General features: G+C 41.6%; 2 protein-coding genes across 2 annotated transcripts in view; one reads left to right on the forward strand and one right to left on the reverse strand.

The window, feature by feature from the left end:
* Window positions 1-422: 422 nt before the first annotated feature.
* On the reverse strand, window positions 423-1,543 carry LOC128808533 (translation initiation factor IF-2-like). Its single transcript, XM_053979736.1, has 3 exons — window positions 1,497-1,543; window positions 1,039-1,360; window positions 423-916 (listed from the first exon to the last, which is right to left on the reverse strand). Exons 1-3 carry the CDS (start codon window positions 1,541-1,543, stop codon window positions 833-835), a joined length of 453 nt encoding a protein of 150 aa, XP_053835711.1. The 3' UTR covers window positions 423-832.
* Window positions 1,459-15,962, forward strand: part of TTC7B (tetratricopeptide repeat domain 7B) — a 120,621-nt gene continuing 106,117 nt past the window's right edge. The window contains exon 1 of the mRNA XM_053980870.1: window positions 1,459-1,662. Coding sequence (XP_053836845.1) covers window positions 1,542-1,662 — 121 coding nt within the window. The 5' untranslated portion in view covers window positions 1,459-1,541. The remainder of the gene's footprint in view (window positions 1,663-15,962) is intronic.

The following is a 15,962-nucleotide window of genomic DNA, read 5'->3' on the forward strand; positions in this document are numbered from 1 at the left end:
TCCATGTTGTTTCTCATGCTTCAGCTGATGACCAAAACCAAGCAAAACTCCAGAAAGCACATGTCTCTAGTATATGTGAACACACAGGAAGCAGATAATTGTTTAGAAATTCTTTTATGTAAACAACTCTCCCAATGCCCACAGGCAATGTCATGTTGTATTTAACAGATCTATTCATAGAACAGCCAATAGTTTTACATTTGCCCAAATTTGATTTCTCACTTCGTGAACTTGTAATTTCTGGAGATTAACATGTGCTAGATGCAGAGGAGTGCAATGCATGTAAAAGCAAAAAATGCATCAAGCCTGTTTTTTGAATCTTTATCATCACCTGTGACAGTCATCCTCATAAACTCAAACAAATTCCTGTGGCTTCACTGACTTCTCATGTCTGTGGATGAAAAGAATTAATTGTACAAGTCTGCACTATGACCCAAGGATGTGGAGCAAGACACTTGAATTATCTGAATTCAGTTGTGCATAGCTACACCATATCTCTGCAAAACTTGTTCTTTCTGTCAATGGGCTGTATCCTTATTTTGTGAAAAGTAAGTAGCAATTTGTGAGATTTCTTCCCCCAGCAGGGGATAGTAGGTAGGTCTTTTTGCTACTTTTTCAGTGAAAATCAGTCATGGCTGCAGCTTTGCAAGATATATGTAAGTTAGTGGAATTGCTGTGTTGTGTTTGTGTGATGTAGTGTTTGATAAAGATACACAGTACCATTGGAATTGTTTCAGCTAGTGTTTTTATTCTAGCCAAATGTTGGAAATCCATTTATTTCCTCAAAACATAGGCCATAATCTCTGTACCTTTCTTTCGCTCTGGTTTTTGACTAAGGCACAGGTGAGTCCTGAGCAGGTGGCCGTGCTGGGGTCTGCTTGGTCTGGAGCCGGCTACTGGGACGGCAGAGACCGGGCTGTGAGCACGGAATGGGAAAGCGCCATTGAATGCACTAAAACCCCTCGAGCGAGCGGGGATCAATGGTTTCAAGGCGGGTGAGGAGGTGACCAGCGACGGCAGGAACTCATTTTGCGTTACCTTTTGTGGAAGGGGAAAGTGTAGCAGAGGTGTGTGGTCATCACTCGCCCGCGGAGGAACAGAACCAGCTGAACGCGCCATCGCCTCCCCTCGCGTGAGCGGGCTCTCAAGGGCCAGGTCCTGCCGGTGCCCGCGGTAGCGGCCCGCTACCAGCAGCACCTTCAGCGGCGCGGCGCTCGCATTAGAAGACTCGCTCTCTCTGTCCCTCCTGCTCTCCCTGCGCCTGCCGCGGGTGCCCGGGCAGCGCTGTCCGGCGGCGGGAGCGGCCGAGCTTCCCCTCAGCCCGGGCCGCGCTCCCCGCCAGGCCCGCCCGGCCCCGCCGCTGGCCCCGCCCCGCCCCGCGCAGCCGCCAGGGGGCGCTGCTCCCGGCGCTCCCGGGGCCGCCAGCGCGGCGCGGCCGCGGCGCTCGAGTTCCGCCGCTCCCGGGGCCGCCGCCGCCCGTCCCCGCCTCCCCCTGCCCGCCGCCCCGGCCCCGTCCCCCGCCGGGGCCCCTCGGCCCGACCATGGCCACCAGGAAGGCGGGCTCCCGGCTGGAGACGGAGATCGAGCGGTGTCGCTCCGAGTGCCAGTGGGAGCGGATTCCCGAGCTCGTCAAGCAGCTCTCGGCCAAGCTCATCGCGAACGGTGCGGCGCGGGGCGGGCGGCGGCGGGGGCCCGGCAGGTGCAGCCGGGCGGGCCGGCGAGAGGGGCCTGCGGAGCCCGGGGAGGCGGCGGGGCCGCCGGCGGGACGGGCGGACGGCGGGTCGGGGCGGCCCGGCCGGGCGGGAGCGGCGCGGAGGGAGGCGGGAGCCGCCCCGGGCCCGGCCCCGGCCGGAGGCTCCGCGCACATCGCCCGCGGAGCGCCCGCGGAGCCGGGGCGGGCCGCGCTCCGCCTGGCCGGCAGCGCGGCCCTGTGCGCTCCCGCCCCGGGGCGCGGAGCACCCGGTGTTTATCACGAGCGCTGCAGTTTGCAGGCGCACATGCTGACAGTGTGCATAAAGCCCGAAATGTCCTTCTGCCTTCTGTGACTGCCAGAGGGTCTGTGCACAGCGTGTTATATGAAGGCTTCCGTCCTTTCTCTTAATAGCAATCCTCAGCAATATAGTGCAGCTTCATGTATTTTGTTGTAAGAACTATAAATATTTTGCTTGTTCTCTTAATTCTTATGTCACAAACTTCTATATGCTTAATTGAAGGAGGTGAAAAGCAGTCCTTCATTCTGAGGCATGGAAGTACGTAATGAACGAGGGAGATACAGGGAAGTTCTCTTTCACATGGATGCCTTAATTCTGCGTGAGAAAAAATATGGGGATAGTGTGTGCCTCTCTGGGCTCACTCATCTGCTTGAGGTGGACGTAGGGGTATTTTCAGAGAGCAATCAAGTCTGTGAAGAGAGAACTTGGGGTGAATTCAGAGGTGATAAGTTAACAGAGAGGATGAGGCATAACATTGACATCACTGGAAGTTTGTTGTGACAGCAGTGATAACTTTGCATGTTTAGATGAGGAAGAAAACTGCATGATTCAGCTCCATGGAAATACAAATAAAAGAGGAAAAGCCTGACTCAAAGAAGAGAAAATAATTTAAGAATAAATGGGTAGTAGATAACCTTCACGTGCGTTTGCCTTAAGAACAACTGAGTGGTGTTCCTGACACTGGTCTTATGCTAACTAAAAATAAACATGAGTGAAAAGATGGAAGGTATGTTTAATTTCAGGACATGCATCATTGAGTGATAGATGATGAGCTAGTTAGAGATCACTTCAAGCAAAGGCAAATATGTTTTTTCTGTCTAGTTGGGAAGCACGATCTTCATAGTTTCAAGATGTACTTAGGTATTTCAGACAGCCAGGGAGAGCTAGGCAGATGTTATTGACAGTTTGACTTAAATTTCTCTAACCTGTGTATGTTTTACCTAGCTGAAGCATATCAAGAGAAGATTATGCAATCTGCATTACTTTACACTTCAGTGGTTTTCCTGTGAAGGCATCTTTTAGATTCTGTACCAGTCAAAATACAAATTATTGAAGTATTTGCTGATCTTTAAAACATGGGAAAGTATCATATGCAGCTTTTATCTCGTTTTGACAGCACATGAAGGATTAAGTCGATGTGCATGACTTCCAAGCCTGGCTAACTGAGAACATAAACAGGAAATTAATTGATCATATGGGACTCTTCTGTATTGGAGTAACACAGGAGGAGAGTAATTTATTTAATGATATGCCTTCACCTGCTGTTGAGAGTGTGGAAAACTGGTAGTTTGTGTTCCAAATCCAGGTGTACCTAACAGGTTGCAGGCCAAGGTTATCAGCTAGTGAGACTACTAAGGAGAGGCAGTGCCTCTGTTCCACCCATGAAGAGAGATGTGAACTGAAAGGCACTCTGAGGCATATCCCTGTTGTTACTTAATCTGAAGCAATTAACTTAAAAGTTCAGTACCCTGAACTTTACTGCATCCTTCTGTACTGATGTTCAGTTTTGACTTGGGAATGGATAACAAAAATCTGGTTTTTTGCTGAATGTGTAACAATATGTCTTAGGAATGATTTAAAAGCATGGGGAAGAGGGAGAGGGAAGAGGATCTTTATTCTAACCATGTATTGATGTGTAGGGAATTGGCTTCAACTCTTGAATGCTAGAGCATTTTAACAGAAAATATCAACATTGCTAGGAGTAGTGTTTATTGCTCTTTGAACACAGATGGGAATGAATCCTTTTGGGAAGCTCTCTTGTAATCTCTTCAATCTTGCACTATTGCAAAAGAATAGACTTATTTTACTAGAACTCAGTTACAGCTCCTTTTTGGAATTGGGATTAGACAACTTGATAAAAGGTTTAATGGTCTAAGTTATTATTTGGGCTGTTTTGCATTAGCAAATTCCCATCTCTTGAAGCTTGCAGCCTAAATAAGATGAAGGAAGAAACAGCAATGACAGCTCCCAGGACAATGGTCTGTGTGAATACACAAGGCAATAGTATGTACTTCTGATGAAATGCAGCATTTGAGAGGTGAGGTATTTGGAGTGGACTTGATTATTGTATTGTTTATTCTGTTTAGCTCTGCTGATGGATCCTATCTACTCCCTAACAGTAGTCTGTGTATAAAACCTGGCAGTGGATCAAATATAAATTAAAGTTTAGGTAGCATTTTGGATGTATAAAAATGACCCTAGAACAAATTTCTGTGTCTGATTGATTGCATTTGAAAGGTTTTTTGAGCTTGCTGAACTTTAAGTAAAAGAGAGAAGAGAAATATTGATGAATTGCTATTCTGTATGTAATAGTCACAATTTGGATCACAGATAATGTGCATTCTGTGTCAAGCTTGTGACTTGCATTGCTTTTCACAATGGAGAAATAGACAGATGAGTGAAAAAGGGGTCTTTAACCTGACTCAAATTTTGTTAGCCACTTAGCCTGTTTGTATTGTATTTCTCTACTTCAGAACCAGGACTCAGTAGCAGTAATGAGATTCATGCCATGTAATACAAATCTTGGTCTGAGCTCTTGCTTCATCAGCATTCTGCTAAAAGATTGGGTTAAAACTGGGGTTATGTGCAGGGTGCTGAGTTAGCCTTGGCTAACAGCACATGCCCACCCAGCTGCACAGTCTCTCCCCTTCCTTAGAGGGGCAGAGGCAAAAGGTAGAGTAAGATTATAGCTTCAAATAAAAACAGGAAGATCACTTACTAGTTACTGCTCTGGGCAAAATAGGCTTGATTTGGAGTAACTGAATTTAATTTGTTGCCAGATAAAATATAGTCAGATGCTAAAACAGAAAGACATGAAAGTAACACTTTTTCTCTCCCCTTTCCCAGGCTGAACTTCACTCCTGTGCCCCTCCCCCGGTGGTGTGAGGGGCAAAGGGGTCATGGTGCAAGGTAGTTTCTGTCTGCCTCTCCTTCCTTCTCACGTTTTTCCTCTGCTCTGGCATAAGCTCCCCACTGAGAGCGGTCCTGCTTTGGAGCAGGCTCTCCACGTGCTACAGTTCCTTCAGGGCATATCCACCTGGCTTGGGTCCTCCCTGGCACCGTGGAGCACCTCTGTCCCTCTCCTTCTCTGACCTTGATGTTGTTTTTTTCTGATGTTTCTCAATCCTTTTGTTCTCTTTTATTTTGTTCTGTGGCATTTTCTGCCCCTTCTTAAATACACTTTCCCAGAGGTGTTGTCAGTTGTGCTGAGGGGCTCACCTATGTCTGGCTGTGGTACTCTTGGAACCAGCTGGACCTGGGGCAGGGCAACCCCTGGCCTTTTCCCACTGGAGCTACACCTGCAGCCCCTCTGCTGCCAGCACCTTGCTGGTTATAACCAGTACAGCAGGATTTTCAACAACTGTAGCAGCTGGCAAAGAAATCATCGTGCTGCCCTGGAGGTACAAAGATGCAGTCCTTGGAGAGTCTGTAGCCATGCTCAAGTGTTCGGTGTTCACATCCTGAATATCAGCTCTTGAATGGAACTGAGAAAAACCCCAAGTTCTTAGAAATAAAATCTTAGAGCAGTTTTCACTAATGAAACTTTGTAAGTGTTCCCAACTGGTTTAACTAACTTAAAAAGGTTCATTCTAAGAAAGTGAACTGAAGAATTTTTCATTGCTGGTTGAATTTTGTCTAACATTGCAAATGAACACCATGATGGTGAAGCATGGTCATGAGACAGTTAGTGCATGCTTTGAGTACATAATTGCTTGCTCACAGAATACTGGAAGAGGTTGAAATACTAAATCCTGAATATCTGAAACTAATTTGAATGTATTTTTAAGTGCTCCCAGAACTGAGAAACACAACTGAAAGCTAACAATCACATTGCAAAGCTGATTGTGAGGCCATCATGTATTTTTGATGAAACAGTTGTGTCTCATAGGAAGTGTCTACAGTGGACTTCAGTATGAAGGTTGTATCTGCTCAGGGCATTTTCAGGACATCAGTTTTCTCGTGTTTTCTTTCCTTCCTTTGGAAACAAAATGAGGAAACCTTAGGTTGGTTCAGTAGCCAGCTGAATGGGTAAAATAAAGGATCCATGAATTTCCATGGGTGTTTCCGGCCATTCATTGTTGCTGTAATTGGAATGTGACCTTGGTCAAGTTCAGTGAGATTTATGGCTCTGTCTGGAAAAGCACTGAGGGGGCGAATTTTTATAGTTCAGATGAGGTAGAATGATGTAGTTCTGTAGAAACCTTAGCCCGTGTGAAATATTGCATTACTGTGGGGAGAGAATGCATGCCCAGGAAGTTCACGGATCTATATGCCACCAAGAACATTGTGACATTGCCATGAAAATAGAACATTACTTATAGGTATCAAGTTTGCTCATGGAAATACACCAACATTGTAACACAATGGTTTCTTTACCTAGTGAATTTCTTACTACTTTTGCTATCCCATTTCTGTTTGATTTGTCTTGTCTGGGATCTCTTCTCTGACTGCCTTTCCTCTCAAAACCTTGTTTCTGTAGTCTCCTATTTGACCTAGCCTCACATTTAGCCTGGCAGAGTAATGAAACACAGAGGAGTTAGTAGCAGAATAGCAAACCCAACCCAAGGGATTATGAATTATTTTACATGTCTAATTTTGTTTGTCACCTTCTATGCTGCTCCCTTATCTTGATATAAGTAGTACTTAAAAATAGAAACATCAGTTTTCGTCTGTTTTGCAGCCTTGTGAAATACAAGACCTCAGATGTATGGTTAAAGCTTATCCTCAGAATAAACCAGGGATTTCTAAACCTCTTAGGACTCATGCCCTACTTAGAAGGTGTTTACCAAATTTGTTTGTTTTTATATATACAGTTTGTAGTGTGATTTGTATATGCAAAGCTTTCCTAAGAGATTGACATCTCTACCAGAAAAGTTTGCAGACCATGTGACATGCCTTTTTGCATGTCCACCAGAGTAGGAGTGGAGGACTCTTAATTTGTTATTTTCTTTGCTTTTCTCCTATTGCATTCACTGTCACATTTACAGAACAAGATTACTAAGGACAGACATTTTTCTGAATGAAGAGCAAAGGTGGTGACAGTACTTAGATGTGTTGTCTTATTTTTGACTGACAGCTTTGTTTCTTCAGATAGCCAGGGGTGTTACAACAGTGTAAGTGATGATGTGGATCGTCTGCTTGTACTCACACTGCATGTTCATCTGGAATAGAAAATGCTAGCGTGAGATTCACAAGTAACCAAGCTGGTCTAACACCTCACTGCTATTATGTAGAATAGTTCTTTCTTCCTGCCCTTAATCAAGTTGCTTCTCTGTGCAGTTTCTCCTGGTTATGTGTTCCTGGCCTCTTCCTTGTGTTGATGAATACCAGAGGAGGGAATTACTGTGCTCGGCCAGCAGAAAACTGTGCTTCTTGTTCTGGGGCCTTCTGTGTCTGCTGGCTTGCCAAGCTCATTTGCCTCCCACAGGGGTCTGAGTAGTGTAACAGCTGATGGAAAGAACAGTAGCAGCAGCTAGTGGAGGGCAAAGGTGAGGGGAACTGTGAGGAAGCATGTAGTTGGTCTTAGTGGAATGAAAGAAGTATTTTGGCTATTTGGAGCTTATAACTGATTACGTTTATAAGGTATTTCTATATACTATGTGATTATTTTAGAAATTGGATGTCTCATGTAGTAATGTTAGGTTGATTGCACTTTTGCCTTGTTTAGAAGTTACAAGAAATGGTAGCCAGATTTATCTGTGAATAGATACTGGTATATATCTATTATAGCTGCTCTCAGTTCCTTTAAACTAACTTCAAGGGTTAAAAGTTAGGATTAACTTTTCTATAGGGAAATAAATTCATTAACATAAACTCAGGATTATTGATGCCACTTTTATTTGGGTTTGACTTGCATGGTAGTAAAGAAGGGGGCAGAAGGTCCTTAACTTACCAAATATGAGCCATTCTCCTTCCATACCAAATCTGGGCCATTCCTCCTCCCCACAAATCTGTCTTTTTAAGAATAAATCTTAGAATTTAATGGTTCAGTTCTTCACAGTTTTCTCTGCGCTGACTGCTGTTTAATTTGAGCTGATAAGAAGAGTCTGAAGATAATAACTTTGTAAAAAGCAAAGTGGCAGGATGCTGAGATAAATTGGAGGAAGTAAGGATATCTGGCTAATAGTGTGAGGTGGGTAGCCAGACCTCTAATAACTGGAGAGCATTTGATCTCTGCTCCAGGCTGTGGAGGGAGATGCTGAATCTGGGCATTTCTCTGGTGTTAGCAAATGTGTGGCAGAACGCATAGTGGCAGTTTTTAGTAGCTGCTCTGATCAGCAATGTTATCAGTTGCTCAGGAGTTACTTCAGGAGGTGTTACATGAATTTCTGCAAGCTCCTACTCCGCTGATGACCTGTGTGTGATTGGTATGATTCCACTCAGAATTTGTATGCATAAGCTGAAATCCTTTACTAGAATCTCAAATTATCTAGAGTTGTAAATTGTGCTTCTTTAACAAAAAGTGGGTTGGAAATACCTTTTATGTCTAGAATTTTGAATGCAGCTCACCTGAGACCAAGAACTTGGTTTATTTCCATAGAACTTTTGCACACACAACCAAGATATGAAAACAACAACAGCTTACAGGCCCTCCTATATTTTTTTGCAGTTAATTATATGAACAAGTTGTAGCTCATCTTTTAAGTGTGCCTTATCTCAAACTCAGATTTGCGTGGGCTTAGCTTGCAGCTACGCTTCTGTTTTTCTAGTTGCTATTTAATTGCAGTCTCTTTACCATAATGGGAAGAAAATGGTGCTTCAATGGTGTTAAGCAAGGCTTTAATGGGACTGCATTAGACCTCTGTTTAAGGAAAGGCAGAATAGGGACCTGTTGTTTTAAGAACAGCTGGTAGAATAAAAACAAAACAACACCACAAAAAATGAACTCCAACAAAACACCAAGCAACCAAGTTGCCAAAAGGTACTTTCTGTCTTAACACTGGTAGTTATGTACCTGAGGCAACTGTCTCTGAGACTGACAGATGTAGGGTACTGTCTTTCAAGAATTTACTTGAGGCTTCTGAGGTGGACCTGGAAAGCTAGGAGGAGGAGATTGGAAATGGTAGAGAACTCCAAGATCCTACCTTCTGGGGAACAGAGGCTCGTCTGTGTGCTTTCATCTGAGCTTTGGGTCACCCCAAAGATGAGAAATCTCTCTTCTGACCTGGCAATTAATTAGTGATTTCATTTTTTGTCAGTCATTTTCTTTATCTTTTTATGACAACAAAAGTTGTTGCCACAAAACAACATTGTCATCATCTCTCAAATTTGCACTGTGCTGCAATATAGCTGCGCTGGTAGAGAATGGACAAGAGCCACTGTCCTTATGACATGGCTTGGTTTTTGCCTTCCATCTAATTGTCTCTAGTATTTTATTGTTTTGGTAGTAGCAACTGAAAAATTGCTTTGTCCTTTGAGAAATAAATCATGGCAAGAAGCAAGATTGGAATGAATTCTTAGCTATCAGAGCATGTGCTTTTCCTGTTCTCCCAGTCATTCTTTGATCTTTGTAACCTAAACAAATCATAAATGGGAAGCTAAATTTTGATGGTTCATCCTCATTGTGCTTGATAGAATTATTTCCAGTTAAACACTCAAAGATGATGGTAGTCCTGTTTCCCACACTTTGTGTTCCCAGTCTTGGGTATGACATGCATTCTTATTTCTTGGTTTTACATTGTATTTGACTGAAGGGGCCAAGTTTTATTCAACTGTAAGCCAACATTCTAGATGATACATTGTGACTTCCCTGGCTTGATTATTTTCTGTTCTGATGGCCTTAACATTTCACAAAACTTGGTGAGCTTAAATATAAAAAAAAAATAGTTTGAAACAGTTTTCTGTTCTTAATATGTGTCATCACAAAATAAATTTCAGTAGTAGTGGTACTTTGAAAGTAAATTTGCCTATGCATAAATAGATTGGAAAGCCTATAATATTTTTCTTCAAAGCAAGTTTTGGCTGTCAAGCAGGAAAATTGCTTAGATACTATATAGCTGCATAATAAAAAGGTGCCATGCCCACTGTGTACTTAAGAGGCAGAGCAATGACTGTATATAATTAAAGGTGTTAGTGAGTAAAATTAAATTTCTTTGAACAGCTGACTCTGTTTTTTCTGCTTCTGGTTTTACATGTGTGACATCTGCATCAGTGTGCAACCTTTCTACCAGTAGCACTTGTTGGGCTGCACATATTCTCTGGATACTTTTCTGCTGTGTCTTGTCTTCTGGACAAGATCCTTGGCAACCTGCTCTAGCTGATCTTGCTTGGATTAGGGGTATTGGACTAGATGATCTCCAGAGGTCGCTTCCAACCTCAGCCATCCTCTGATGCTGTGAATTCTTGCTATTAAGTAGTCAGTGATGGAATCGCAAGTGACATCTGTGTATATATGTATATTGTTTTCTTGTTTTTAATATAAACCTTGTAAAAATCTAAGAATAGTTTTAGCATTCACTTAAATTAAAGTGGCTCCTTGTCCAGATTTACTGAGTGCTGAGCAGAAAGTTGAATGAGTACTTGGAGACTTGTACTGGTATTCCTCTTCAAGCCAGTGTTCTTACTCACGGTTTGATACATTGTGAACAAAGCAAATGTCTGCTTTAAGTGCATAGTCAACTTGTTCCTGGGCAAAAAACCATGTGTTTCATACTTTTACTGCCAGATGAATATGAAATCAGTTCTGGATCCAGGATTTCTAGATCCTCCTCTGGAAGAAAGCTCAGTTTTTAAATGGCCTTCTTAATAAATGTTCTGTGGGAGGCTACAAAATTTTTCTTGTTTTCAGCTGTTTTTTTTTTCCTTTGGGATCCTTCGTGCTGCATACCACTCCTAAATAAAATTCCTTCGGTGTTTTTTTGGTTTTTTTTTTAATTTGTGCACAATGATATTCAAAATATATAGGATGTCAGAGGGAAAAATCATCATAAAATACTGCAGCATGCAGTCCTTCAGGTACTCTGAGCCTTCAGTTTTACCTTGAGAGAGACTAAGAGTTTTAGGGAATGAGTAGGAATAGTTTCTTTTCTCAGTCCCAGGCTAGTTTCCCTCTGGGAAGGCTTGAAGCACGAGGAGGGAGGTTACAAAGCAAATCTCAGCTTCCTGGAATTCACACATCAATGTACCCTCCTTTTGGGATCCTGGAAATCTCATACTTGTCCTCTTTACCCCTTGTCCATTTCCTACCCTGATTTTTTTTTAAATTTTACTTTTTAAAAAATAATCCTGAGTTAGGACTTCAGTTTTTCAATTTTTTTTTTCTTTCTGGGCTCCAGGGCAGAGCAGTTGAAGCAGCAGCATCTTCTATTTTTACAACTCCATACTTTATCTAATTAATCTCACATGATGCAGTGTCTTCATTTGAGACAAAAGATAACCATGATCTTTAGACTTCAACATATTTGGACAGTTGGGCTTTTTAAGAGTCTGAAATAAGTTACCTGAAATATTTAAGATTTTGGTGAAGAGTGGGTGAAATGATGCAACATGTGATATAACATGCTTCTAGATTTATCTGCTTGCTTACAAGGAAAGATTAAAGTTTGTTTGGCCAGTCAGATTCTGTAGGTATTTTGCTCTGTATTTCCTATTCCTAAATACATCCTATTCAAATTCAGATCCCCGGGGCCTGAGTCTGAGGTTGAGCCTCTTTGCTTAAATCATTGTGGTAGGAGATTTTATCCTAATTATACACTTTTTCTTGCAGCTGTGTAATTCAGAGGAAAGGGAAATGAAATACTAAAAATATTTTTTTTTAATCTATGCCATTTGGCATATAAGGAAGAAGGAGTGCTTTTCTCCATGGTCTTTCTTGCTGTAGATGTTGAGCTGTTGAGGGAGGTTCCATAAATAACATGTAAGTATTGTTAGCACAGGATCATTCTTGCCAGTGTACCACAGCAGCATGATATGGGTGTTTAATTGCAGAGAAACATCTGGTGCATGGAGAATTGGTAACAGGAGCAGGGTTGTTGATAGTTATTGCCAGTTGTGATAGCTGTTATCCAAGAGGCGTGTTTCCCTTATACCTTCCATGTATTTCCTTCTGAAAAAAGCAATTATCAGACCCTTAAAAATTTTTCTGCGTTAATAATTGGAACACTTGAGAAACCACATATATAGTAGTCGTGATCTGGACAAACGTCAGTGTTTTGCTTTGGTTTTTATCTGAACTACCACAGGAAGAGTAATACTTTACCAGAACAGTTATTTGGTGCTCCACAGAACAACAAGTAGCAAGCAGGTTCATTAGTTCTATTGACACCACGTCATTATTCACTCTAATGTATCTTGGTGTACTCTGGAATTGAATAAACTTTTAAAGTCACTTCTTGGAGTGTATTCTGAAGGCAAGAGAGAGCTCCTAATCTGTATTCAGCTATGCTTTTTTTGGTTTTTTTTGTAGCCATATGCAATGTTGCCATTCTCTTCTTTCTCTCTCCTTCTTGCTAACCTTACTTTTAGAAAGGGATTTAGAGCTAGATATTCCTCTCACCTAGTCTGCTAACAACCCCTGGGTTCTTCAGCAAGTGCCTGGAGGTTGTGGTAACATTCATCAGAAAGATGACTATTTTGCATGTGATTCGATGAATGGTTCAAGATAGACCACGGTTTTAACCTAAGTAAATATTAGTATTATAAGTAATCTTCATCATTTGTGAACAAGGATAAAAGAAGATTAATGCTCTATTTTAATTCTGTTTTTGTGTGAGTAACTTCTTCAGATCCTGATACTGTGGTGAGGAATTTGCTTCAAAAAGCAGATATTAAAAATAAAGTAGAAAAGTGGCTTTCATTGTGATATTTTTAGAGACTATTTTACAAAGGCACATCATTGTGTGCTTTTTCCTATCCCCTATTTATGCCAGCCTGTATTCTTACTTTGAAGATGATTCATATTGATCCATATTGCAAAGAGGGATAGCCATGTCTACACAAGGCTCTTCTCAAGCCATTTTGTACAAATGTCTAAGCTTTCTCTAAGCTGAAAGAAAACAGCTTATGTGAAGTGTCTGTTTTTTGTTGTTGCTTTGAATGCTAGGAGAACTGGGCCTTTCACCTAAAGCTTCCTTGCATTTGTTTTAGAGTTCCAGGGTGCTCGGAGCTGTCTTTGATTACAGGCAGAGGACATCCTGTTAGTCAGGCGATGGTTTCAGTGATACTGTGATGTTGCAGAAGCAGATGGGTGAGTTAGGCTGTTCTTGTCCAAAATGGTTCTGCAATGCAGTTGTGATGTAAGTCATCAAATACTGCCTAAATCTACTAAGTAATTGTTGTTGATGAATTCTTCAGCAGAGAAATAGATGAATAAGAGGGAGTCTTTCCTTTAATCAAGAATTTTATACTGAGCCATAACTGAGTGAATTTTCTGAAAGTGGGATACTGGATTTCATGGTAGTGAAACTGCTTTTGAGCAGTTTTTCTTCTGAAACATCTGTTTAGATTGGCTGAAGGAACACTAAACTTCATGTTATCAACTTTACACAATTTAATTCTGTCTCTATAAAGTGTCTAATAGAAGAATACCATCTATATCACTCATACTGTGCTGGAAGAAAAAGAAAAGCAATTTCTTCTCAAACAGTTCTTACGTTATTTCAGGATGTCTTAAGGGGTAGCTATAACTAATGGAAACCTCTGCTAGAGCTATGGCTTCATAAATGGTTTCCTTCAGAAATGTCCATGTAATTGGAATTTTGTTACAAGCACCATTGAATGTCATTCTTACTGGCACAGAATGGTTGACACATAAAGCCAATGCTTTGTTAATAAAGTACTCGCTCAGTAATAATTTGATTTAAAAGTTTGTTGCCAAAATCTGGCTCTGATTGTCTGACTTAGCAGATGAGAGACTCAGTAAATAAGGAAATTCTGCTTTGCAGTGGCTTTTATAGTTTGCGGTCTGTGACCTGTTGCTTTCAAGTGTTAGTCATCAGCAGCTGCACCAGTGCAGCACTTCTATCCTGAAAGCCAGTCTGACAGTAATTCTGCCTCTGTCTCTCATGGTGCTGTGTCTCATGATCTACAGCAGTGGTACAGGGACAGCGTGAGCTGTGCTGTGTAAGAATGACCTGGAACAGCAGCTTTTGTTTTGCTGCTCGGTCAGATCTGTGTGTAAGTTGCAGCTGCTGTTTTCTCCTCTCCCACGTTTCCTTTGAAGGAAAGTATGGGCAATACATGTCACTGCACTGTGACTGTCTCTAGCTCTGTGTGGATCATTAGCTTCTCTGAGTGGCATCAAGGATGGGAGCAAAATACCTGGGTCCTATAGACTATTTTGATTCTCATCTTAAGGTGCCAGGATAGTTTCAGGGTATGTGCCAGCTTGAACTTAAGACTTTGTTCTTGCTTGTGTCCTGTCTTTAGAAACATTAAATTTCTAAAGTTTTCAAGTCATTGTCAGCGAGGTGAAGCTTATCTTAGGGTCAAGGGGGGAGGATGAGAGAGGAAAAGAGAGGATAAATTAAATTTTCCAGAGGTGGCTTCTTGTTTCACTCCTCTTCCTTTCCCCATTGTGAGAAATTCTGCTGTGTGTAAGAGAGGAATAATATTACAAACTTTCTGTAGAGTGCTAGATGTATGTCTTTCCCTGTCTTGTTCTATTGTGGCCCCACAAATGGGTGAGAATTTGGTCTTCTGAAGTTGGTCTTCCTCTTTCTGTGGTGTAGCTGATATGGCTACACTTTGCTCTTGCATGTGCCAGTGCTGTTGTTTGGTTACTTTTCCCCATTACTAATAGAGATGATTTCAGCACTTTGTTTTACAAATCCTCATGCCTCAAGGTATGCATTTTCGTACCTAGCAGTGAGAGGTTTATTTGCCTTTTGTTTGGTGCCTGACCTGTTCTTTGGCTCGTGTGTTGTAAGACTCCAAACTAGTTGTTTCACATGCTTCCTTGACAGTTTTGCAGTTTATATAAACAAAACATATCTGGCAGCTGGTGCTGTTCTTAGCTCAGCAGTACAGTTGTTCTTACCTCATTCTCCATAGTGATAGATCTACGGTATTTAACTTAATTAAACAAATGCTTGTTACAAGAGTGTGGACCAGAACAATTTTTAGGACCTACTTGAAACCCTTCAAGTTTCATGTGAGAGGGAAAGGTCCATGTGATACTTTCTTCTTTGGCACTTTAGCACACTAAGTTCTGCTATTTGAAGTGTTAAAGAATGTCAGTGATTTTCATTGTAAACAGCCTTGATGGTATTTCATTGAAAACAGCCTTAGTGGTATTTCAGCTCCTGAACCAAAGCGCTTGTTTTAGAGTGTCATTTCGATTCCTTGCTATGTTTGACAATCTTGTTTCCTCTGTCATCTTTGGAAATGGAGCTTGCTCAGTGAAGCATTAAACTGAATGAAAGGAAAGAGAAATGTTACTTGTTAAATGAAATACTTTGGTTTTCATAAGTACAGATCAGAGAGAAAGTATCAACTTGCAAATCCCTTAAAACATAAACTTACCAGTTTGACATATTTTCACCCTTTTTAAAAGTTGCCATTTAGCTTTAAAAGTACAATTAACAAAATTAATCTTCATTGTTCTTATCCCAAGTGGCACATTACCATGCTGACCTAAAGTATTATTTTCAAGTTTCACTCCTGTTTGTTAATCCCTTTTTTAAAGGGGCTCGTAAACAAAAATTGTTTACTCAGAAAAAGACTCTGGAGTCTTCTGAATATTATGAGTAAAATACCTGTCGTGGTAGGACCTGCCAGTGACCCACTCTTTGAAAGGCAGTTAACTGCATACAGTGAACTGAATTTCAGTTTTGTAGGTTTGGAGCAGGCCTCTGAGAGCCTTTCACACAGCCCATGTTAAACTCCTTGAACCGAACTAACTTGCCTTGAATTGCTGTACAGAATCAGTTGTCTTTTCTGTGCATGCAGTTTAAACGCTTTGATTTCCAGAGAGATGGAATAATTGCAGAAAGTGCAGTCCTCCAGAGTGTTATGCTAAAGCTATGTTTGAGC

This window comes from Vidua macroura, chromosome 6 (genome assembly GCF_024509145.1).
Source record: "Vidua macroura isolate BioBank_ID:100142 chromosome 6, ASM2450914v1, whole genome shotgun sequence".
Lineage (NCBI taxonomy): Eukaryota > Metazoa > Chordata > Aves > Passeriformes > Viduidae > Vidua > Vidua macroura.

Excerpts from the sequence above, each read along its gene's own strand:
- LOC128808533 (XM_053979736.1), bottom strand. The coding sequence starts at position 1,543 with ATGGTCGGGCCGAGGGGCCCCGGCGGGGGACGGGGCCGGGGCGGCGG. Across the intron at positions 1,361-1,496 it reads GGACGGGGCCGGGGCGGCGG|CGGCGGGGCCGGGCGGGCCT; the intron begins GCAGGGGGAGGC and ends GGGCGGGGCCAG. Across the intron at positions 917-1,038 it reads ACTTTCCCCTTCCACAAAAG|CCCGGTCTCTGCCGTCCCAG; the intron begins GTAACGCAAAAT and ends CCGTGCTCACAG.